Here is a 24,003-nt window from a genome sequence, read left to right on the forward strand (position 1 = left end):
GATTGAAAAGAGAATGCAGGCACTCCAGAGTAACCTTTGGAAAGCTTCAGAAATGGATTCTTGATGTAAAGTCAGGGCTTATCCCCACTTGCCTTTTTGCCCTGCTTTTTCCAGGCAGAGGTCTGTGCTTTGACCCTCTGTGCCGAAGCATCTGTTTTGTTTTTGTTTTTTGCCCCAAACTTTCCCCATGAAACCTCCTCTTTAAAGCTGAACTGCAGCAAATGTCAATTTGGGCTTTTTGCTGATAGATGTTTGCTCCAATTCAGCTTCAAAGAACAGGTTTTCTGGGGGAAACTCTGGAGCAAAGGGGGCAGGGAATGGTGCTCAGATATGAAGCTTGGGGAAAGCAGAGGACATGTAAGTGTGGATAAGCCCTCAATTTGAAGGCACAGTTCCCCAATAACTTCAGTATATGGCTGATCACTGCATTCCAGTTGGGTCACGTGGAATGCAAGGGGTGAACAGCAAACCCACAGGGAAGCTGTTCTCCACAATACAAAAGAGCTCCATTCTACCTTAGCTATTGTCACCCTGCACAATGCTGCAAGCACAGGAGATTCTCCGCATCTTGACATAAAGTAAATTTTGCTTTCCCTCAGGAAAAAAAGCCGTAAAGCAGGGGTCAGCAAGGTTTACCTTGCCTGGGCTGGATCAGTCCCGCGGAGCCCCCTCCGTGGGCCAGATAGCGAGCACGAGTGAGTGCGCCCGCGATTTCCGGCGTCTGCGCAAGTCTACACATGCGCAGACACAATTTCTGTGTCTGCACTGGTTAGCGGCGCAGCGCAGGGACTCGCCGAGAGGGCGGCTCGGTTCTGGGGTGGCTCATGGGCTGGTTAAATGGCCTCCGCGGGCCGCTTCTGGCCCATGGGCTGCAGGTTGCCGACACCCAGCTTAAAGGAAAGTAGCTGGCATACTCAAATGTGAATAAAAATATCTGTACATCTCTGCTGCTCATAAATATGCTGCTAAGTAGGGCAGGCATGTGAGGAAAGGGGGGGGCACACGTGCATTTACTTGCTGGGGCATTTGCTTGCAGGTTGCAATGCCAAAAGCTTATCCTGCATTCTCCCCCCCCCCCCGTTTGTTTGTTTGTTTGTTTGTTTTTACCATTTTCAATCGATTCACAAGACAAGATGCTGTGTTTCGAAAGTACCAGAGAGAAAATGTGTGCGTTTTGAGAGGAGTGCAGGGAGTTTGTTACATTTTCCTTACTTTTGAGGTGGCTGAGAAGTGTTTGTGAGCATCCTTTCTTGCATTCCACAAAGCATTCTGCCAGCTCTTTACTGTCTTCCCAGGTGCATGCCCACACGCAGAGGAAGGCATCATGAAGGAACTTCAGCCATGAGACATTTTGCAGTGCAAGGAAAGGCTATGGAGAGTTGTGGTGCTATCTTCTGGTGAGGGTGAAGAGAAAGCAGCTAGCTTCCCAACGCTTACACGGCAGATGTAGACGATGATAATCTCAGCTGCTGTGAAGTGTTCTCTGCCCACCTCCTTCCTTTTAAGAGAAAGGCTGAGAGATGATTAATCGCTTAGCTGGAAGGAACCTGAAAACCTTGCCTCCAAGAAGCCAAGTTTCCAGCTCGTTTCCCCCGCATGATTCAATAGTTTTGTATTTTTGTGGCTTCTCACTCTTTTTTTGTTGTCCATAGAAAGATACTATATTGTTCCATTACAGCATGGCTAGGCAAACTAAGGCCCGGGGGCTGGATCCAGCCCAATCACCTTCTAAATCTGGCCCGCAGACAGTCCAGGAATCAGCGTGTTTTTACATGAGTAGAATGTGTGCTATTATTTAAAATGCATCTCTGGGTTATTTGTGGGGCCTACCTGGTGTTTTTACATGAGTAGAATGTGTGCTTTTATTTAAAATGCATCTCTGGGTTATTTGTGGGGCATAGGAATTCATTCATTTTTCTTCTTCCCAAAATATAGTCCGGCCCCCCACAAGGTCTGTGGAACAGTGGACTGGCCCCCTGCTGAAAATGTTTGCTGACCCCTATATTACAGTGTACAGTGGTACCCCGTGTTATGCACGTGATCCGTTCCGGATCACGCTACGTAACACGGGCATGCTTAACACGAACGCCCCCCCCCCAAAAAAACCTGGAAGTTTGCACATTTTTGCATTTCTGCACATGTGCAAAGTGCGCAGAACGCTTCTGCACACCCGTGCGTCACGCACGCTCCGGGGAGGACTTCCGGGTCGCGGAGGTCTGTAAGTCGAACGTACGCAACATGGAGCATACGCAACTTGAGGTATGACCGTATTCTTATGATTGCATACTGCTCTGGAATCCATCCAATGAAGGGTGATCTAAAAAACTTCTAATAACTAATGTTTAACCCGTTGGAAGCTATAAAAGCTAATACAGTGGAACCTCAGTTTTCGAACGTAATCCGTTCCGGAAGACCGTTCGACTTCCAAAACATTCAAAAACAGAAAACTCAATACGGAAACCTCAATACAATAGGGAAACTCAGAAGCCGCGTAGCACGTTTGGTTCTGAAAATCGTTCGAAAACTGGAGCAGTTACTTCCAGGTTTGTGACATGTGAAAGCAGAAACGTTTGACTACAGAGGCATTTGACAAACGAGGTTCCACTGTATTAAGAGGAACAATGGAAATTGTTTAGCAAGGTTGCTAAAGTAATGGTGTCGTCATACCCTCCATTGTAATACATTTCATCACTGGATAACTTAACGGAGGACTTTGACAAGTGTGAGTCTTTGGGCGGAGTAAGAAGAAAGAAAGAGAAGTAGTGAGGAGGAGAGAGAGAGGTAGCAAGGGAGATAGTGTGTTAGAGGGAGAAATCTTATTAGTTACGGACCCATTTTATTAGTTAGAGGTTATAGTGGTAGCTACGTGGTTATACTGTATCTCCAGGGAATTGAAGTCCAAGAGGAAATCGTATCTTTCAAAATGTAAGTATCTGAAGAAGTGTGCATGCACACGAAAGCTCATACTAAAAACAAACTTAGTTGGTCTCTGTAACTGGAAAAATGTAAGTAGTGGTTCTTAGTGATTTTTGTTTTGTTTGGGATATTACTATCCAACAAGATTTAGAATCCTATGGGGCCATCCCTCTCACAATCGCGGCCAGATTATTCTCAAAAGATTATGTGCCAGGGCCAGTTTAACTCCTTCAGTTGAAACGGCTTGCCTTTTCCTTTGTTGGGTGTAATTACAACAAGCCCCATCTCCAAATTTTCTCCCGTCTCCCAGCTTGCTGGTTGTGTATCGCCTTTGTCAGGGAGCAAGGCTGGTTCTAAGATAAGATGTGTTTTACAATATAGGCTACTCTCCCTGTGCAGCAGTGCTAAAGAGGCATCACTCACTTCTCACTTAACTCCCAAAATGCTGACAAGAAATCAATCTTAAATCTGATAATTGATTCTGCTGGTGTGGGAAAGCATAGGTGACTTATTCATTTATTTTTAGCTATGAATCATATCTCAGTAAGATTCCCTCCTCAGTTGAGAGAAATGAGCATGTGAGATGCTATTATCACCTGAACAGCGTTGTGTGTGTGTGTGTGTGTTTGTGTGTACAAAACAAAACAAAACAAAACAAAACATCCCCTTATAATCCAAGTTTTCTCTCATTCAAAACCAGAAAGCGATAGGAAACAAGACAAACAGCAGGCTGCCTGAATCTATCAAGTATTATTAGTGCTGCATGTTCAGGAATGAATTAACACTTTCTTCATTTTTAGTTCTAGCATTGCTTTATTTAAGCAAGATGGTAAAAAAAGGCATCGTAGGCTGCAATCCTAGCAGGGTAAGCCCTACTGAATTCAATAGGTCTGAGTAGACATGTTTAGGATTGCGCTAAGTCTAGAAATAATATAAGAAGATATCAGAAGAGGGAAACATATCACAATTCAAGGGTGACAGTCAGAAAAGGGTATTGAAATTAGGTTAGCTTCATTCAAAGGAAATTAAGAGACTGAGAAAGGAGAACACACACTCCAGCATACAAAATAATGAAGCTAATGGGAAGGACAGACAGTACAAAGCCATCTTTAGAGTTGTAGGAGAGTTAACAGAAAGTGGTGTGGCAAATTCGCCCTAAAATAGGACAAAGTGGATCTATTCTCTAGAGAAATGTTGTGCAACTGTATTCGTTTGTTTCATTTTCTTACATTTCACTATATGAACTGACCTGGACCCTGCGAGCATCATCTGAGGCCCTTCTTCGTGTGTCTCCTCCATGAGAGGTCCAGAGGGTGGCAACATGAGAACAGGGCCTTCTCTGCAGTGGCTCCCTGTTTGTGGAATGCTCTCCCCAGGGAGGTTCACCTGGCACCTTCATTATACACCTTTAGGCACCAGGCGAAAACATTCCTTTTCAACTAGGCTTTTGGCTAATTAAACAGTGTATGGCCTTTTAAACAGGGTGGTGGTGGTATTGCTTTTGCTATTATGGTATGCATTTTTGTCTTTTTATATTGTAAACTGCCCTGTGATCTCCAGGAGAAGGGTGGTATAGAAATCTATTAAATAATACAGTAATACTATCATGTGTGTGTGTGTGTGTGTGTGTGTGTGTGTGTGTATTCCTGACATGGAATTGAACCCAAGAGTTTCTACATGTGGTTAAGGTGGGTTCCTGGGCAGCCAGTGATGAGATTATGATCAGATCTGATAAGATTCAGATCTCATAAATTTCAGCAAGGTGGTAGCCTCATAAACATTCAGACCATACCCTGGGATTTGTTCATTTTTACCTTTCTCCTTCCCTATATTCGGGGGCTTCCTCTGCTATTTAGTCATCCTTGCCTCTTCCTTCTTTGGGTGAAACATGCCCTGCTATTTCTGATATATGATTTATCTGTATACTGACATCCTCCACTCCTGTCTCTCTGGCAACCCTCACGGCTGCCTGCATATAGGATGTGCACAATACCATCTTAAAACGTAGCTGGGTTGTTCTTTTTTCCCTCAATTTGGATCAATGCTGGTTTGCACAACAAAATGCAGTACTTCGGGGTGGGGGGGGGGTAGATACATGCGGTTGACCTGTGTAAACACCACTTCCCAAACCAGCAGTGGGAGCACACTGGCTGCAGAGGACTGAAACAGAATTGTAGAGTTGGAAGGCATCGTGAGGGCAATCTAGTCCAACCCCCTGCAATTCAGGGAACCTTTGCCCAACGTGGGCCTCAAATCCACAACTCCGAGATTAAGAGTCTCACGTTTTACCAATTGAACACAGCCAAAGACTAATACACTTAGGCAGGGCCGGATTTAGGTTCGATGAGGCCCTAAACTACTGAAGGTAATGGGGCCCTTTATATGCCCAGCTGTCCATTGTCAACAACAAATTGTTGCTGTTTTTTGTGTTGAATATATGCTATATGGTAATTTATGCACCTAATAGGTATGTATTTATACAAAATATGTTTTTTATCAAAGTAATTGTTGTAAAGGTTAAAGGGACCTTTGACCATTAGGTCCAGCCGTGTCTGATTCTGGGGTTGCGGCGCTCATCTCGTGTTACTGGCCGAGGGAGCCGGCGTATAGCTTCCGGGTCATATGGCCAGCATAACAAAGCCGCTTCTGGCGAACCAGAGCAGCGCACATAAACGCTGTTTACCTTCCTGCCGGAGTGGTACCTATTTATCTACTTGCACTTTTGATGTGCTTTCGAACTGCTAGATGGGCAGGAGCAGGGACCGAGCAACGGGAGCTCACCCCGTCGCGGGGATTCGAACCACCGACTTTCTGATCAGCAAGCCCTAGGCTCTGTGGTTTAAGCCACAGCGACACCCGCGTTGTTGTACTGTTGTACTGAAATACAATTAAGAAGAAGTATGTTAATAGTGAAACACAATTAAGAAGTATATTAATAGTGACATAATTATTAAGCTCTAACTTAAAATTATTTTTATTCATAACAAAACACTGTTGCTGTATTTAGGTTTTATTTTATTTTATTTTTATCTTACATTTTGGAAATGTACATCCAGTTTTTTTTCCTTTAATTTTTTTTGGGTGCCCCCAAGAGAGTGGGGCCCTAAGCTATAGCTTGTTTAGCTTATACGTAAATCTGGCAATGACTGCACTTAGGGCAAAGATCTAGGCATTGCTTATGTTACTTTTGTAAAGTGCTTTGTAGGGTGATGATGTTAAGGCAATTAATTAGTAACAGCCACTGCCGGGTCCTGAGAAGCGGACACGGAGCAATGGATTCAAACTACAAGAAAGAAGATTCCACCTAAACATTAGGAAGAACTTCCTGACAGTGAGAGCTGTTCGGCAGTGGAATTTGCTGCCAAGGAGTGTGGTGGAGTCTCCTTCTTTGGAGGTCTTTAAGCGGAGGCTTGACAGCCATCTGTCAGGAATGCTTTGATGGTGTTTCCTGCTTGGCAGGGGGTTGGACTGGATGGCCCTTGTGGTCTCTTCCAACTCTATGATTCTATGATTCTATTCTATGACTTTTAACCCTGATAGTGACATCTGCCAATTGAAAAGAAATCCTAACCTTGCATCCTGAAATGAAGCTCAGCAGCTGAGAGCATGTTGGACAGGCATATTTCAAAAAAGTAAAAAAAATGCTAAGAAAAGAAAAGAAGGGGAAAGGAGTTCAGAACCAAGCATGCAGGAGCACATAAGTTCTACTGTGAAAATTTTGTCTTTATTAAGAAGTACCAGTTAATTCATGAGAAACACAGTATGGAAAAGTTTGAAAGAGATCATACCCAGGCAGCAAGTGACAACATGCAACGAGGGGGGGGAGGGGATCCAGGAAGAAAAGGAAGCTGTCTTTTTTTCTGTAAAATGCAGAAGTTATTACTAAATATGTTTGTGGTTAGACTCGAGTTGCAGGATGTGAAACAGATGCAGAGACCAAGACTGAAAACCGAGGGTAAACTTACAGAGCTATTTCGCACATACGCACGTATACTGGATAGTTTCGAGTCCATCTCATTATTCAATTATCGTAAACAACTATAGATGCTAATTATACAAGGGGATTGCTTCTGAAACCCACTGTTCTGGATTGTGTATGCGGCTCTGGCATACATGGGAGCTTGTGCAGTGGGTGTCAAGTTGATGGATGTCCCTGCTTTGCTGCAGAGTCTTAAAAGGAAATGTCAATTGGGAGTAGGGAAGAGAGTGCTGGGCTTTTACTGGGGATATAGGTTCAGTCCCCTACTAGACATGAAGCTCATCGATTGAGGGCCAGTTGTGTGCTCCCTCGGCCTCATTAACATCACAGGGTTCCTATATGTAGAAAATGGCATAATCCAGTCATGAAGAAAATTGTTCCCTCAGGACCACTTTTTAATAAATACAAGTCTAAGTATTTCTGCATCGTCAATATTTATATTTCAGGGTCTAGGGAATCCCTGCCACTGCAATTTAGAGTTCCTCACCATCGCCCTTTCCTGCTGCCAGCTATTCCCTCAGCAAGTAGTTTAGCATAGTTGGCTTAGGAGTGACTTTGACACCAGCGCTGGAGACAAGATAATTCTTTAAGAATATTTATTAAGGGGATATTTCATTTAATATATTAAGGAAATACGTATCTATAGTTACTTGGGGGTCTTGCATGTGCCCAATGACAGTTTCTAAGGACTCACAAGATGATGTTGCTTTCACCTCAGGCTAAATTGCCCACAGCTAGACTCTGCCCATTTGTTAACTTCTGCCCTTTTTCTGTTAGAGGTTTTACCCAGGGCAGCCTCATTGCCTAACATGGCCACCAATTCCCTTTCCATCTTCACCAAAGTTACATTGTTGACACACTGGTGGTGAATATTCATGCCTTAGCGACTGTCTTCCTCCTCTTCTTTCTCTTAGTCTTTGCCTCACACATCCCTCATAAAAGCTACCCTCCCTTTACAGAGCCTGTCACCAAGCAGTTACTACAAAGCAATAGCATAAGGTCTCCATCTCTGATCATTGCCCTCTGACATCCAATAGGTCACACAAACCTTATCCAAAGCATAAATGGACAGACTCAACATTTCTCCACACTAACCTTCATTGTTTTGGAAGAAGGTAGAACGGTCTCCCTCAGAAGGTTGTGGACTCTCTCATTCCATGGAGGATTTTAAGCAGAGGTTGGATGGTCACCTGTCATAGATGCTTTAGCTGAGATTCTTGTATGGCAAGGGGTTGGACTAAATAACCCTTGGGATCCCTTCCAACTCTAAGATTCTATGATTCTTTGAAGTTCTATATACAAGTAACATGAATGGTTTGGAAGCATATGATGCTAGAGCATTGCTGTGACTCTCGTTACTCCTGACAACCCACATAAGGCACTATGAATTTTGTAAATGAAGAATGGTGCACAAATAACTTGGAAATACATTTCTCTCTCTCCTTGACTCTTTGTTTGGTTTCAATACACATTACGCCAAATGTGTCTGACAGTCGATCATGTTCCACATACACTAACCACAAGCTACATCCGAGGGAAAGCCTTTGTTTATCTTTATGACTTGCAAAATGTTGGCCCATTAGTAACCAGGCCTGGAAAAAGAGAAACAGCAGCTGAAGAAGAGAGCACTGAAAGATCTGATGTACTCGATGTTCGAGCTAGGCCGACTGGGGGGTGGGGAGCTTCCTCCCACAAACTCTACGGGCCTTTAACCAATACCAAATCAAGACCGAGACCGCATGAGAAACTGCTTATAGTAAACCAACACTGAGGAAGGTGTCACATGAAAACTGAAAAAGAGAAGAGTGAGGTACATTCAGAGGGAGCTGGCAAGAGAAAAAATGGAGAATCCATTGCTTTTATCCCCACAGCTAAATCCTACTTCAAGAGTGAAATCTCTATATAAAGTAATGAAATCCATGCATAAAGAGGGGTCAAAGCCAGACACAAAAAGCAGGTAAGAGGCTGTCGTGTTTGCCTTTGTAGGATGAATGTTTTGTTGCCTGCACAAGGGAGTGGTTGGTGACTGCCTTCTGTTGCCAGTCATGGACAACAGCCCTCTAGGGAAGGAGTGGAAAATATTCCAATATTATCCTGCATGTGGGCTGCAGCTCCAAAAAAAAAAAGGGACCATGACCTTGATTCTCCGGTACAAGCTTTACTCAACTACTCTGAACATTCCCAAAGCTTTGCAAATGTGCAACAGCAAAAGCGGCAGTCTCTGCTAGTACCTGAAAGGTTAGCAGATGTATTGTGACATAAACTTCCATTGACTGCAGCCCAAAGTGTCAGAAGCACAGTGCAGTCGGGAAACTTTATGCGCTGCTCTACGGATTTTTGTTTTTAAGGGAGCCATGAAGTTGGTAGTCCACAGTTGGGTGGACTTGCATGACGCTGAAATCAATAGAGCTTAACTGCACCCAAATCTGGGCAGTGACAGAGTCAAGGACAGTGACAGGGGTGGCAGCCATCACTTCTCTCTCTCTCTCTCTCTCTCTCTCTCTCTCTCGTTATATGAATTAGGCCCAGAGGAAGAGGGCAGGTGAAGCCGTAGTGGTGACAATGGAGAAGAAGAGGAGGAGGAGGGCTCACGTAGGAAAGGGGACCACAAAAGGCATGGTGCACAAGCCCTTCAACACCTCCAGAAATAATACCCTGAATTATAAAGCAAGATTTACACTGCCAATAGGGTGAAAAACACTCCCTTGCTAAGTTTCAAGCGCTGACGTATCAATTTGCTAACAAATACCTAAACTCTTTCGTTTTAATGTTCAGCCATATAGCATCCCAAGGGGTGGAGAATAGGTATATTGTTTCTGTTTACTTAAAAAAGCTCGTTCTCAGGTTATAGGGAGCTTGGGTTGTTACTTTCCTTTTGTCTAAGTTTGATTTATACACTTCTTAATTGCAACGATTTTTAACTGGTGTACGTATAATTTGCTGCTGGTATTATGTTATGTTATGTTATGTTACTTATTATTTGCCAACCCAGTTAGAAACAATGTGTGACAACTGGACATTTTCCAAGCATGCAAGGCTCCCTAAGAGTATGGTGAGGTCTTTGTTCCAACTTCCCAGGGTCATTTTTAGTGGAGTTTGTAAATTAGGAGCTGCCAGGGTGAAAATTATGTACAGAGACTTAATTGCATTACATTGATTGTTTTCAAATAATAAACCTGGTAATTAAAACAGGCCTTTGCTAATGTCTCAGCTAAGGCTGGAAGTAGATGTTCTGGCTGTTGTTAAAAAACTCCAGCCCCACAAATCTTTCTCTTCCTAATAACATCTGATATGATGCTATTCCACTCTGAGTTTCCTCACCTCAACAAATGGCAATCGACGAATTGGAGTGGGACAGGGGAGCTCAAAGTGTGATGGTGCCGAATAACAGATTTATTTTTCTTAGTAGGGATGAATGAGAATTTTGTTCTGTCCACATTTTTAAGTGAACTGACCTAATTTGCACCTCCCAAACTAATACATGAACTGGAGTGTTAATTAACCTTCGGGTTTTGCACATCTCTGAATTTTGCAATACAGTTGCAAAGACATTGCACAGAACATTGCAGCACAATCCATTAAAATGCATATTTTGCATGCAATATGTTTAGGAATGCATACACTGAGATACAATACATAGGGTGACATCCAATGCTTGTCAGACTCAGAGGAGACCCATTGAATTCATTGGACTAAAGTCTCAATGCCTCTACTTGATGACTTAGTTGGATTTCACTCATATTTAAATAGCTAACTTGTAATAAAATATTATTAAATACAAAAATTACCAAATCACTAATTAATGCAAGAATGTGATAGAACAGACTTATGAAATTGGTATGGACCACAAATAGAACCAATCTATCCATTTCTGTGTATTACTACATATTATGGGGGGAGAGGAGGAGAAATTCAGGTAGCTCTTTTTGGTGACAGACAGATGTCTGCTGTAGTTCTCACCTAATTTGTAGTTAACTTTTAATGCTGCAATTTGTGCTACATTTCCCTGTTTTAGTAGTGTTTTTTTTAATAGCACCAGAAGACCTTGACCCTCTCTCATGCTCACTATGATTAAATCCACAGCCCTTCCCCACCTACAAGCTAAACCCGAGTGTTAAGATGAAAAGACTTTCATTTACCCTTTGGAGGTGATTCAACATGTAAATGTATGCAAAGGTGTAAGTGAGAAATTTGTTATTCTCTATAGCAAACGTGGGAGAAATAACATCAACATCAGTGCAATAGCATGTGAGAGGGAAATGATCACCTTTTCAGAAATGTTGTGCGTTAGCAAAGGGGGAAGCCTTTGAAAATCTATTGCAGTGGTGATATTTGGTGGCTCAAATTCTCTCGTAGGGATCAGGAAAAGAGGAACCGTTTGAGTCTCCTGCTGCAGAAGTCTGAATTGCACCCAGATGCCCCACTTCACAAATTTGAGAAATTGGCAATGGCTTCAAGGTGAGTGCTGGGGGGGGGGGGGAGCAATAATCCCAGGCAGTAGCCCTTTCCAATTCCAGAAGCTCTCCAGCATGAGACCTGTGCCTTTTATCTATATACGTAGCTTAACATTCTTCACCTCTCCAAGTGATCAGGTGCTTAATGGAGTCAGTTTCCTTGTGAGCAAAGATTACGAGAACTGCATGGTAATTTTGGAATAACTGCTTATTTGCAAGGGTACAGCTTGAGCAGTTGAGAACTGAGGACCACTGGCGGAGGAAGAGGAGTGCGGGGGGAGCTCACCACCCCCGGCAGCGCAATCCCGGTGGGGTGCCATCGTGGCCACCCCCCGCCCGCGCTGGGTGCCATGCCCCCTCAGGTGGTGTGCCATGCCCCCAGGACACAGGTCACGCCCCCGGGGTGTGTGCCAACCCCCCCGCTCTCTGCCTCCCCCCCGGTGCCAGAGCATGAAGCTCCACCACTGCTGAGGACATGCATAAACAAACTGATTAATCCTCAGCAAGCTTCAGTTCCCCAAAAGTAGTAGCAAGCAGGCACTATAATTCAAGCTGTTTCTCCTTTTCTGTTTTGGACTCTTTCAAAATTGCCTTGCTACCTCACCTTCCCATTAAGCCAAAGGAGCGTGTGACGTTCTAAACTGGCCTCGATTGGCCTAGTTAATGTTGCTGCTGGACATAGAGCTCAGCCAAAATGGGGACTTGCTTCTAGAGTTCACCAACCTGGAGAAAGCTCCCAACCCTGCCTGCTGTGCGAAGAGATTCAAAGATGTGTGGAAATATGAATACGGTCAGAATGAGGGCCATATGGTGTAGAAAGTGTAACCTCAGCAATGTCCAGTCTGATGCCATCACTTCTGTTAGGAAGGAAGGATGACGGGAAGTGGGGGGGCAGAAGCTGCAGCCAGTTGGGGTGCAGTCAATAATGAAACAATATGAACGTAAGGCGAGGGGGTTGAGGTTTTGTTTATATGCTAATTAGTGGATGTGGATATTGCTTTCTTTACTATGTGAGTGTTACTATTTGTATTCATAATTTTGAAGGGAAATCTCACCAATCCACTTTAAACTCTTTAATTGCAATGGTTCAACAGCCAGCATTTTTAAATTATTATTATTATTATTTGTTTTTATTAAAGATTTTCCTGGGTTACAAAAGTACATACATGGTCAATTTTTTTCAGATCGTAAAGTCCTTTCTATAGATCACTTATATTCATTGTGAAACTTTAATGTCGTATAGAGTGTAAGGTTGGGAGAAAAGAAAGGTGGGGTTTTGTTTGTTAATATTTATACAGCTGTTGTGTTGTGTTTTTGTTTTGTTTTTTGTTATGTTATACAAAATATCAATGGAATATAAAATCTCCCCACCACCACCACAGCCGCCATGGTATTAGGTAAAGATAATGAGACCCCTGACTTTTAGGTCCAGTCGTGTCCGACTCTGGGGTTGTGGTGCTCATCTCGAGTTAATGGCCGTGGGAGCCGGCATACGGCTTCCAGGTCATGTGGCCAGCATGACAAAGCCGCTTCTGGTGAACCAGAGCAGCGCACGGAAACACAGTTTACCTTCCCACTGGAGAAGTACCTATTTATCTACTTGCACTTTGACGTGCTTTCAAACTGCTAGGTGGGCAGGAGCTGGGACTGAACAGCAGGAGTTCACCCCATTGCGTGGATGAGAACCGCCGACCTTCTGATGAGCAAGCCCTAGGCTCAGTGGTTTAACCCACAGCACCACCCGTGTCTTATGTATGTTTATATACATTTCTTTGCTGTAAGTCAGTTAGAAACCTTCAGGTTACAAGTGACTAATATGTTTAATAAATAAATAAGAACATACAACAGCTATAGATTTCCAATAAATAGAGATTTTCTGTGAGTTTCACCCCCTGACTGTACTAAAATCACATGGTTGTCTGAGCCTCTGAATCTCCTGATCTCCTTCATTCTCTTTCTCTCGTTTTTCCTTGTTTTGCTGTCACTGCATTTGCCTGCCTGCCCTGCTTCCTCCTCTCTCTGTTGTCAATCCCTCCCCAAGCTATCTAAAATTTATATTGTAACCTCCCTCAGGAACTGCAGCCTTTCTTTCAGCTTACATTACTCTACGAAGTGCTGTGTAATAATTTGCCTTAATCATAAGTCCGACAGCCCTAAAGGGTAGCCAAGCAAATGTTACGAAAGGTCATTCCCCAAACCTTTCCGCCGGGAGAACGAATGAGATCTCTACTTACCTTTCTGCGAACAACAGAACCAGAGATCAATAAACAAAATTCACAGTCTGCCATATTTGATTTTAAAATTAAAATAAAAATAAAAAAATACACTGTTCTTACCTGTTCCCTGCCCCCAGAATAAAATAAAATCAAATCCGGTGCTTCAGAAATAGCATGACATTTGAAAAATGTTATTTTGCTGTTAAAAAAAATGACAGGCTTTGTGTGTTAAAATTGTTACGGGGCCACTGCGTATGCATCTTTGTTCCCATATGTACCATAGAGCTTCCTGAGAACTGTTAAAAATAGTCTGTGGTCACAGATTCTTAGGCAGGCTGCATTTGAAACCCCATCTCAGTGAAAGCGGTTCGTTTTAGCTTTCATGCTTTTCTCCTCACCATTTTGGAAAGACAGCTGACCCCATTGTCTTATGATCTTTACCATAGAGAATGGTTGGGCTTTTTATTATTTATTTAAAGACCAGGGACACGACAAAATAATATCCATGGGAAAGTACCGTACTTTTCCATCTATAAGATGCCCCCATGGATTTGGGGGGACTGGAATTTCCGAAAATGGGGGTAGATGGCAAAAGGTTGTTGAGCTTTTTTTTTTTAGGGGGCAATGCTGAATATCGCTCACCCACATGCATCGCAAAATCTGCCTCCCGTCTGTCCCCTCGCCGGCAGAAACTTCCAATCGCCCGCCCAATTGCCGCAGCGTCAGCCAATCGACACCACCTATTGACGCAGCAACCAATAATACTCACAATAGCTGCTGACAGCCATGGCAGCAGCCAATCAAACGCCCACCCTATTCACTACCCATGTATAGGACGACCCCCACTTTTTAGCATGATTTGTAAGCAGGGAAACCTAGTGTTATACACGGAAAAGTATGGTACTCCCCCCCACACACACACTTTGAATATGGGGGGGGTCTGCACAATTCAACAGTGGGAGGAATGTCAGCAAAATTAGAGAAACGGTTTTTGAAGGCTTGAGGGAAAGAGCTCCCCTTTGCAAAGTAATCTGGTTCAACGCTGTGTAAAATATGGCAAAATGGCAGCAATAGGAGATAATGTGTGTTAGAGGAAAGCCTCCAAATTACTAAAAATGCATAACTATTTTTTTCCTTACCCCGCTCTCTCTTTTTTTGGTCTCTCGCAGTGAATCCCCTGAAACTGTAAAGAAGTGGGGTGAATCTTTTGACGAACTGATTTCACAGAAAGGTTTGTGTTAGGGTTTTCAGCTGGAATTACGCTGCGTAAAAGGTCCCCCTCCACACACACTTCCTTTCATTTTGAAAGTAGGTTCAAAACTATATTTCATGCCGAAATGTCTCGTTTGTGATTATTCTTCTGTGGTGGAGGACTAGCCATGTGTAAACAGAGTAAGTCTATTAAGTCCGACTTCCAACAACAAATGGATTCCTGTGGAGCGTGGCCTTGAATTTTGATCAGAAAACAGACCTGAGAAAATTTAGAAGTGGCTGAGCTTCAATTATCATAGCTGTCAACCCTCTCTGCTGTTTCCCAATGCTATAATAAGGGAATTTCCCGTAAAAAAAATAAAATGGGAAAGGTTGACAGCTATGACAAATATTCAGCGGGCCATGTTGCTCAAAGGTGATGTGAGGAACCCTCATAGACAGTTGAGGATTAAGTGACTTGTACATTATATATTTACAGAGAATTGTAAATTGTTATATGTTGGAATTAGAGATCTTTCATATCAAAAAGACTCTTCAAATGTCATACACCATTAGGAACTACAGTAAGGAAAAGGCTTGCTCATTGTAAGGTTAAAAGCCAAGAACATTGTGATCTATGGTGGTTTTGCATTTGCACATGGGTTCCCCCCCCCCCATACTCAGAGTAGACCATTGAAATCCATGGGCATGACCAACTTAAATTCATTGTTTTCAATGGGTCCACTCATGCTGCCCTCAAATTTATTTGCTGGTCTTGGCAACCTCGTAAAATGTAACATTTGAAAGTAGGGATGCAAATCAGCTTAGCACAATCTGTTTATCAACTAATTCTGAATTTGATCGATCAGACAACTGATACCTATTGCTGTGTATATACAAAGCTGGGCAAGAGTCAGCATGTAAATTTCAATATTGGTCACTTCTACACCACACATTTAAAACACAATGCTATCACTTCAACAGTCATGGCTTCCAACTAAGAATCCCAGGAAATGCGAGGCTTCCTGTTTCCAGTGGTGAGAAATGGCTAACTCCCACACAATCGAACCTCAGCCATGCCAGTAATTCAGGGTTGATATGGGGGTAATCAGCCCTGGCGGACTCCCCAGGGTGGAGTGTGGGGAGGACTGTCTCGTAGACCTGCAGATCGTCCAAGATTGACGGCTGGCATCCAAGGTGCTAGCGGTGGAATGCTGGGTCTCAGAGCATGGCATGGCTGGCACTCTCCGAAGTCACTCTCACAAGCCAGAAATATCTGTTTGATAAAATAATCAGATTTGGACAATAAACAGACATAGTCTGGACTGAAGAAGACTGAGGAAAAAATCTGCAGAATTGCAAAGTCTCTGGTGTTTAAGCTCAGACTTCAAAGAGATTCTCATCATGGTGTTTGGATTTACGGAGGTGATTGGTACATTTTTTTTCTTCTTCTTTTTTATGTCTACAATTGTTTTTCTACGCCAAGCCTCATTAAGAAACCTTATTTTAAAACAACAACAACAACAACGGAATACAAATGGACTTCTATATATAATTAAGTATTCAACTATGCAGCTTTGCTTAGACTTGATAAAGATAAAAAAAGAAACAAGATGGTCCTTGTTAGCATGACGCAGCACGGAAAAATAAGAATTCCTCCCTTTTTCAAGGGAAGTGGGAAATACTTGTTAGCTGACTTTATAATGACTTGAGATAACAACTTGGGATAACATACAGTGCATCTGTTTGCAGAATTTCTTTATTATGAGCGAGAGAGAAGGCTAAGTAGGTGTTTAGCAACCCCCCTTCTAGGGCCCGGGAGGGGGGGGTTGTGTGGTCTCCGGGAAAGCTGATTGATCGTCAAATGACTTATATCTGTGGAATACAGTTCATTTACATTGCAATACTGCAAACAGTATGCTTAACAATTTAACATTGGGAAATTATCGTGAACGGTAACAATTTAACAACTTGGGAGTTACTGCGTCATTAAACTTCAAATGACAGGCTTGGACAACAGCCCAGATTGGAAGATTGGAATGAAGTCAGGAAAAGCTGTGCTTGCAAATAGACAGTTGAAAAATATATATATACACAAATAAAGCTGTACCCGATGAAAGGATATATGATTTTTGACATGGTTGAGAATCGTACAGCCAGGGACGGGGAATGTTAAAGCGTCAAGATCAGAATTTGGAAAATATGAGAACAAGAAGAAGAAGGCATAAATGAAAATATTAGAGATATACTTCAGAGGTCCAGACTATGGAAAGCCGGGGGGGAAGAATAATTAATAATTTGGGTTGTAATTTGGCTGTTTTTTATTTTATTTTATTATTTTTAATTGGATTATGATTTGATAGATTTGTTAATTGGATGTTTTTATTGGAAAACTAATAAAAATGATTTATAAAAAAAAGAATCCCAGGAACTGCCATTGGTTAAGGGTGCTGAGAGTTGTTAGGAGACACTTATTCCCGTCCCTGAGTTTCCTGGTAATAGGGTTTGATTGTCAAACAATTATGAGAATTCTACCTTTGTAAGGGGAATAGCAATCTCCTTACCACTCTAACCATCCTTAACAAACCACAGTTCCCAGGGATCTTTGGAGGAACCCATGACTGTTAAAGTGGTATTATAGTACTTATAGGTATGGTGCAGATATGGCCATGCAGGAATAAGAAAAACTCAGGTATCAATATCCCTATAATAGAATCGATATAATTTCACTGATCATTTGGCAAGATGGGGAAAGAAAGGGGAGGTGTTTTCCACACACACCCTATAACATTTTTGTCACATTGAACATAGAAAAGGGATGTGGGGCCTTCTATTTTCTAAATGTTTATTTCCATACGCCCATTTAGGTCTTATAATCTCTAGCGATTAGTCAAGTTTTCACTGAGGTTCTGAATATGTGTCTGAACTAAATCACAACAGACAATTGATTTTGTAACTGAACATTTTTTGAAAGATATTTTTTATAGAAAACCTAGTTATCAGGGAGATAATTAGCCTGGCCTCATGCTATGTGGAACACCCTCCTACCAGATGTCAAGGAAATAAACAACTATCTGACTTTTTGAAGACATCTGAAGTCAGCCCTGTTTAGGGAAGTTTTTAATGTTTTATTGTGTTTTTAATATCCGCCCAGAGTGGCCATGGAGGCCCTGCCAGATGGGTGGGGTATAAGCAATAAATATTATTATTATTATTATTATTATTATTATTATTATTATTATTATTATTATTATTATTATTAAAAAGGTGTTTCTGTTTAAACTGCAATTGAAGAAATGTACCAGGTAATTATGTTTTATTACTTAATATGTCTTGCTTTGAATGATGATCTCTTTTCTTCCGTAGGTGGATTAGATGCATTCACAAGGTTCCTGAAAAGTGAGTTTAGTGAAGAGAACATTGAATTTTGGATGGCATGTGAAGATTACAAGAAGAACACAGACGCTTCCCAACTTTCACTCAAAGCAAAGACCATTTATGAGACCTTCATAGAAAAAGAAGCTCCGAAAGAGGTATAGTGAAAACGATCTTTTTGACGCAATCTGTCTTGCATAAGTTTAAAAATACTCAGGCAACAGGTGGTAGGAAAAACCTCTGCCAGTAAGAGAAAACAATAGCAGGCAAGATGGAGGAATAGTCTGACCTAGATGAAACCCCAAACCAACTTGCTAGGGTGTAAGCCCCATTGAACACAGTAGAACCTATTTCTGAGTAAAAATGCATGGCCTTGTGCTGCACGGTGCTTCACCTTGTCTGCATTGAGGCCACAGTTTGAAAACATGTCAGGAAAATTATAGTACATGCATCAATGGGAAGTACAAATATTATTTATGTGCCCATATCTATCTGCCTGTATTTGATGCTAGTACATTAGAATTACTTTTCATCAGTCTGCTAAACCCACAATTATAGATGCAATTAGTATTACGTACAAACCGTTCCTATTACATTGCCAAGATTTCAGATAATAAGCCAAATGAATAAAACAAATCACCAGCTTAAACACAGCATTGAAGTAATAATCACAGTGCTATAAGCATCTAAAAAGATTGATTACAGATTTATTCCAAAAGGCGGTACTAATGATGGTGTATTAGTGACATATCACATGTAAACAAATATACACACACTTGATGCTTCAGTCCAGGTTCTTAATTGTATCTTACTAGCAAAATGCCCATCATGTCAAGTAGGGAAGACCTGCATATTAGCATATCTTATTATAGGAGACAAACTCCATCCTTATGTACTACCATGACTTGTACAATCAAGCAAGAAAGTCTCTTTGCCCCAACTGGATTGGGAAAAGGAGATCTTCAACCCCATTGACATCTTCTTCTCATGAAGGCTCACTGAAACCCAAGCCTGGTCATCTTCCAGAAGTAATGTGTGGTGTTGTGGTTAAGAGCAGTAGACTCGTAATCTGGGGAACCAGGTTCGCGTCTCCGCTCCTCCACATACAGCTGCTGGGTGACCTTGGGCTAGTCACACTTCTTTGAAGTCTCTCAGCCCCACTCACCTCACAGAGTGTTTGTTGTGGGGGAGGAAAGGAAAGGAGAATGTTAGCCGCTTTGAGACTCCTTCGGGTAGTGAAAAGCGGGATATCAAATCCAAACTCTTCTTCTTCATCATCATCATCTTGTTTCCAATGCACTTTTGACAGTCCAGGATTTAAGATATCATCCCAAGCCCAGTGCAACATTATCCCCACATGTAGCAGTATATTTTGCTTATTACTGAAATCCACTTTAGGCTTTTTGGCTGGGAAACAGTATATAGATACCAGGAGAAAATGCTTTTTCCTGGTAGGAGTTAATGCCAGTCATTCAGTTTCTGTGGGAGAAAGTCTCACACTGGGATGCACAGGGGCAGACTGTGCTTCCTTTTAACTGCACCTCACATTTGTAGCCTACCTACTGTATCTCATGCAGTTCATGGGAGCCAATGTCCCTTCCCCTATCTTTACAGCCCAAATTCATGGAGGAAAAAGGTATCAGTGGTGACTAGTCATATATGCCACATCCAGTTCCAATTATTGCATAGATGTTAGGGGGGGGGTGACTTCCCTCTTCCCCTCTCCCAATTAACCTCCGTCTCCAGGGTTCAGTGGCAGGAGGGAGCACAGAGGAAGAATCACACCATGACATCACCAGGGTCTGCCCTAGGTCTCAGGTTTGAGCCCTGAAATCTCAGGGTGTGAGATGCTCCTGACCTGAATAGCAGCTGCTGGGGAAACAACAATGGAGAAAGGCTACAATACACATGTCCTGCTTGTGGAGGTATCCTTTGGGCCACAGGGGAAAGCAGGAAGCTGGACTAGATGGGCCTTTAATCTGATCCAGCAGGGCTTCTCTACAGAAGTACAAATCATGCCTCTTTGAAGATTTGATAAGCATCCGTCTGTGGTTTGTGTGCTCTCCTTGCAGCAATGTGATTAGTGGCACTCGCACAGCCTGCGACTATCACAAGAAAATGCCACCCGCATGTTGATAGGGGTCATGTGACTGCCTTTAGAATGTCCCATGCTCCTTATGATGCGCTTTTTACCATGCTGTTGCAACGGGATCTAATTGGTTTTTAGAACACATCCTCACCCCCCCCCCCAAAGAATCCTGTATTGTTTGCTAAGGGTACTAAGCACTGTAGCTCTGTGAGGCATCTCCAAATGCTCTCAGCACCCCTTCCAAACTGCAGTTCCCAAAACTCTTTGGCAGTGGGGGGCATGACTCTTAAATTGTATAAGAGTGCTTTAAAAATTAAACTATGATGTAGAAGCCTACTGTTAAGGCTGAAACTCGGCAGAAACTGGGGTCCCCCCCCCAGCAGTAGCCACACACAATTTCCCCCCAAATCTCACATAAATCAGATAGCTGATTTCCTCTATAGTGCAAAGACACTTTGCCATTTAAAACAAAATTGCAAGCATTAGAATTTATCTTCTCAGCACACTTTAAAAGCCAGAGTGGATAAATGACTTTATGCAACAGTGCATTACGGATAAAATGCCAGAAAACCATGTATCTGAAGACGTGTGCATGCACACGAAAGCTCATACCAAGAATAAACTTAGTTGGTCTCTAAGGTGCTCCTGGAAGGGTTTTTTTATTTTCTATTTTGTTTTGACAAAACCATGTGACACACTTGTTAACAATATTTCTTTCTTCCCTCCCCACTTCCAAACAATCTCAAGGTCTTGAAGCAGAGTACCATATTTTCCCCTTAGTCACCTAATGAACTTCATGGTCTAAAAGGGTCTAGAACATGTGTATCCTTGATCCAAAAGAAACAATTTCACAAGCCTATATGTAGTCAAGCATCTATTGCAGGGACAGAGAACCTGTGGCCTTTCAAATGTTGTTAAACTCCCATCAGCCCCAGCCAGCAAGGTCACAGATTATGGGAGCTGGAGTTCAACAACATCTGTTCTTGGCCATGTGTGGAAAATCACATGTCAGCTTGTACATGATTACTGCATGCACAGGACTTGAATGTGAACTTGTAGTGTAAGCCATGCACTCATTAAGAGAGAAGCTTCAGAACACGAAGAAGAAGAAGAAGAAGAAGAAGAAGAAGAAGAAGAAGAAGAAGAAGAAGAAGAAGAAGAAGAAGAAGAATTGGCTTGGGGGACCTAGCCAGATGGGTGGGGTACAAATAATAATAATAATAATAATAATAATTTATTTGTACACCACCCATCTGGCTGGGTTTCTCCAGCCACTCTGGGCGGCTTCCAGCAGATATTAGGATACATTAAAATGTCACAGATTAAAAACTTCCCTGAACAGGGCTGCCTTCAGATGTCTTCTGAATGTAAGGTAGTTGTAAGAATATTTGCTTTGCCATGTGAGGTGTTTTTTCCCCCTTTCGTTCTTTTTTCTTTCTTTCTAGGTCAACCTTGACTTTAACACCAAAACATGCACCAGTCAGAGCATGAGTCACCCGACACTCAACACATTCGATGCTGCGCAGACCAAAATCTATGCCCTGATGGAGCAAGACTGTTACCCACGCTTCCTGAGGTCCAACCTTTACTTAGACTTACTCCACGGTAGACCTCATGGCTGTTCTGCTCTTAGAAGGAGATCACGCTCTTTTACCTTCAATGAGTTCAAAGATGCCCAGCCAGATTTTGCCATCTGGCTTTAAATAAATATTCTCCCTTGGACTTCCATCCGTTTGAGAACATCTTGGCGGGAGCAGCAGGACATCGCCTCAAATGGCTTACATGAGTGTAACTTCACCATTCCCGTGGAATGGTGTCCAAGTTAACTTGCTGATGATCACATTGTGAAGTCTACAGTGCTTAGCTTCAACCAATGCATGAATGGGGAACAGCTTTATAACTGTCTTGGGTTCACTCTGCAGTCAGATGCTACTAATTCAGGGAGCACCATTTCGTAATAAGGTACTCATGATTTTAGAGCGCATGCACACAGCATAATGGTTTAGATACAAATATGTATATTTGCATCTCACATGCAACAAGAGATGTCAAATTAAAGTAAGGAAATCTCTATTTCTTACACCGTAAACACATTTCTGTAGGGACAAAACAGACCTGCCTGAGAGGTGCCAGATGGCTCTCATTTATTTGGAGAGGCACCAAATATTTTTGAGATGTGCTAGATGTAAAAATATTCATGCTCAACCTTATTTTTTTTTAATGCAGAGAAGAGGATGTTTCAGCATAAGTGAAATGGTGCCATGGGACTAAATATTTACATAATTGCTTCTTGATACAGGATCATTTTGGGGTGGTTCTGAATATGCAAGAGAAAGGGGAAGACTTTCTTTCCAGCTAAGGTTGAGGTAATCCAGATGCTTGTGTGTGAGACTGCAGCTTGACTCGAAGGAAGAGACTGAGTTCAGGCTTTGCAACCATCTTAAGATGCTGGCTGTATTGCTGGAAATCTGATGTGAGAACAGTAGACTTTGGCTGTCTGTTGGAGTGTTTTAAGCTACGTGTCCACCTACACTCAACTTGTGTAATTGTAAATAAATGCAGTATTTCCAAGCACCCATAAACCTCTAGTGACCTCCTTCAAAAGGGAACCAAATCTAGGTAATCACTGTACCTCTAGAATTCCTCAATGTCCAAAGACGTGTGATGAGTACAACAATATAGACACTACAACTATGATGACCATGTGTCTGTAAGCAGCTGTCTTGGAGATCCTTTCTTCCACACAACTGAATGGCTAGTGTTCACTCTTCTGGAAGGAAGACAATCACTACTTTGAGGGGACAACTTCCCATATAAAGTAAGAGGTGCTCTTCGGTCTGTCACTGAGGTAGGAGCCTATTGAAAGCATAGTACAGCATCTCAAAATAACAATTACTGGATCCAACAGATTTTTTTTTAGGGGTGTGTGTGTCACAATTTAATGCAAACGTACCCTAATTCACACTTCCCAAACCAATACACACACCAAACACAGTTATTCTTCAAAATTCACACTCCCCTGAATCCTATAATGCAATATTCCAACAAAAAAAGCATATAATAGAGGAAAGTGAGCACAAAAATGCACATCTTGGTTAAAATAATATGCACATACATCATATTGCAGCAACTGCATTAAAAATGTGTCTATTATGCAGAACTGCACACACCAAAAGCAACTGGGGGAACATATGCATTGAAACACATATGATTTTTTTTTTTGCAGAATTTTACAAAATGTACAAACTGATGCAGAAATTGGGCAGACCATTTAAGATCAGAAAAAGGAGAAACAGAAATTGATAGGTTGCCCCACCTTCATACACTGAGGGACTCTCATCCCTTCTTTCCATATGTGTAACTAAATATGGTCATCTATTTCTCTTTCTTTTTAAACAAAAAGGTATTCCAGCAGCTGATATGTCCTTGAAAGCAACTACTTCTCATCTCATTCCTTTTCTCATTTGTGTGTGAGTGAGTGTGTTTTAAAAAGGAACTCGTCAGTAACTAGGAGTATTAAAAGAAATGTATGTTACAAGAATGGCAGGAAATGACTTTCCATTCATTCGATGCAACCGAATCAAGTCGATGGTCTATTGTTGATCAGAGGCCTGATGATAAAGTTATGCTGCGCTGTTGGAAAATAAAGGGGGGAATGCTAAAACTGAAAGGGAGAATTAAGCACCGAGACCACGAGAAAGCTGTCATTCTAGTTTTCAAATTAAGCTGTTTGCTGAATATGCTGTCTACAGAGAATTGGAAGCAGGGAGGGAGAGCTCGCCA

At 42.1% G+C, this 24,003-nt stretch overlaps 1 protein-coding gene across 2 annotated transcripts; it reads left to right on the plus strand.

The window, feature by feature from the left end:
- Positions 1 to 2,900: 2,900 nt before the first annotated feature.
- Positions 2,901 to 22,549, plus strand: LOC117048051 (regulator of G-protein signaling 18-like). 2 transcript variants are annotated; one of them, XM_033151392.1, is made up of 5 exons: positions 2,901 to 2,925; positions 11,252 to 11,353; positions 14,735 to 14,796; positions 18,123 to 18,289; positions 21,666 to 22,549. In XM_033151392.1, coding segments are annotated over exons 1-5 (591 nt in total). In that variant the 5' UTR covers positions 2,901 to 2,923; the 3' UTR covers positions 21,924 to 22,549. The 2 variants fall into 2 exon arrangements, with proteins under 2 accessions (XP_033007283.1, XP_033007281.1); XM_033151390.1 differs by lacking the exon at positions 2,901 to 2,925 and adding an exon at positions 8,504 to 8,852.
- Positions 22,550 to 24,003: the final 1,454 nt, after the last annotated feature.

This window comes from Lacerta agilis, chromosome 6 (assembly GCF_009819535.1).
Source record: "Lacerta agilis isolate rLacAgi1 chromosome 6, rLacAgi1.pri, whole genome shotgun sequence".
NCBI lineage: Eukaryota > Metazoa > Chordata > Lepidosauria > Squamata > Lacertidae > Lacerta > Lacerta agilis.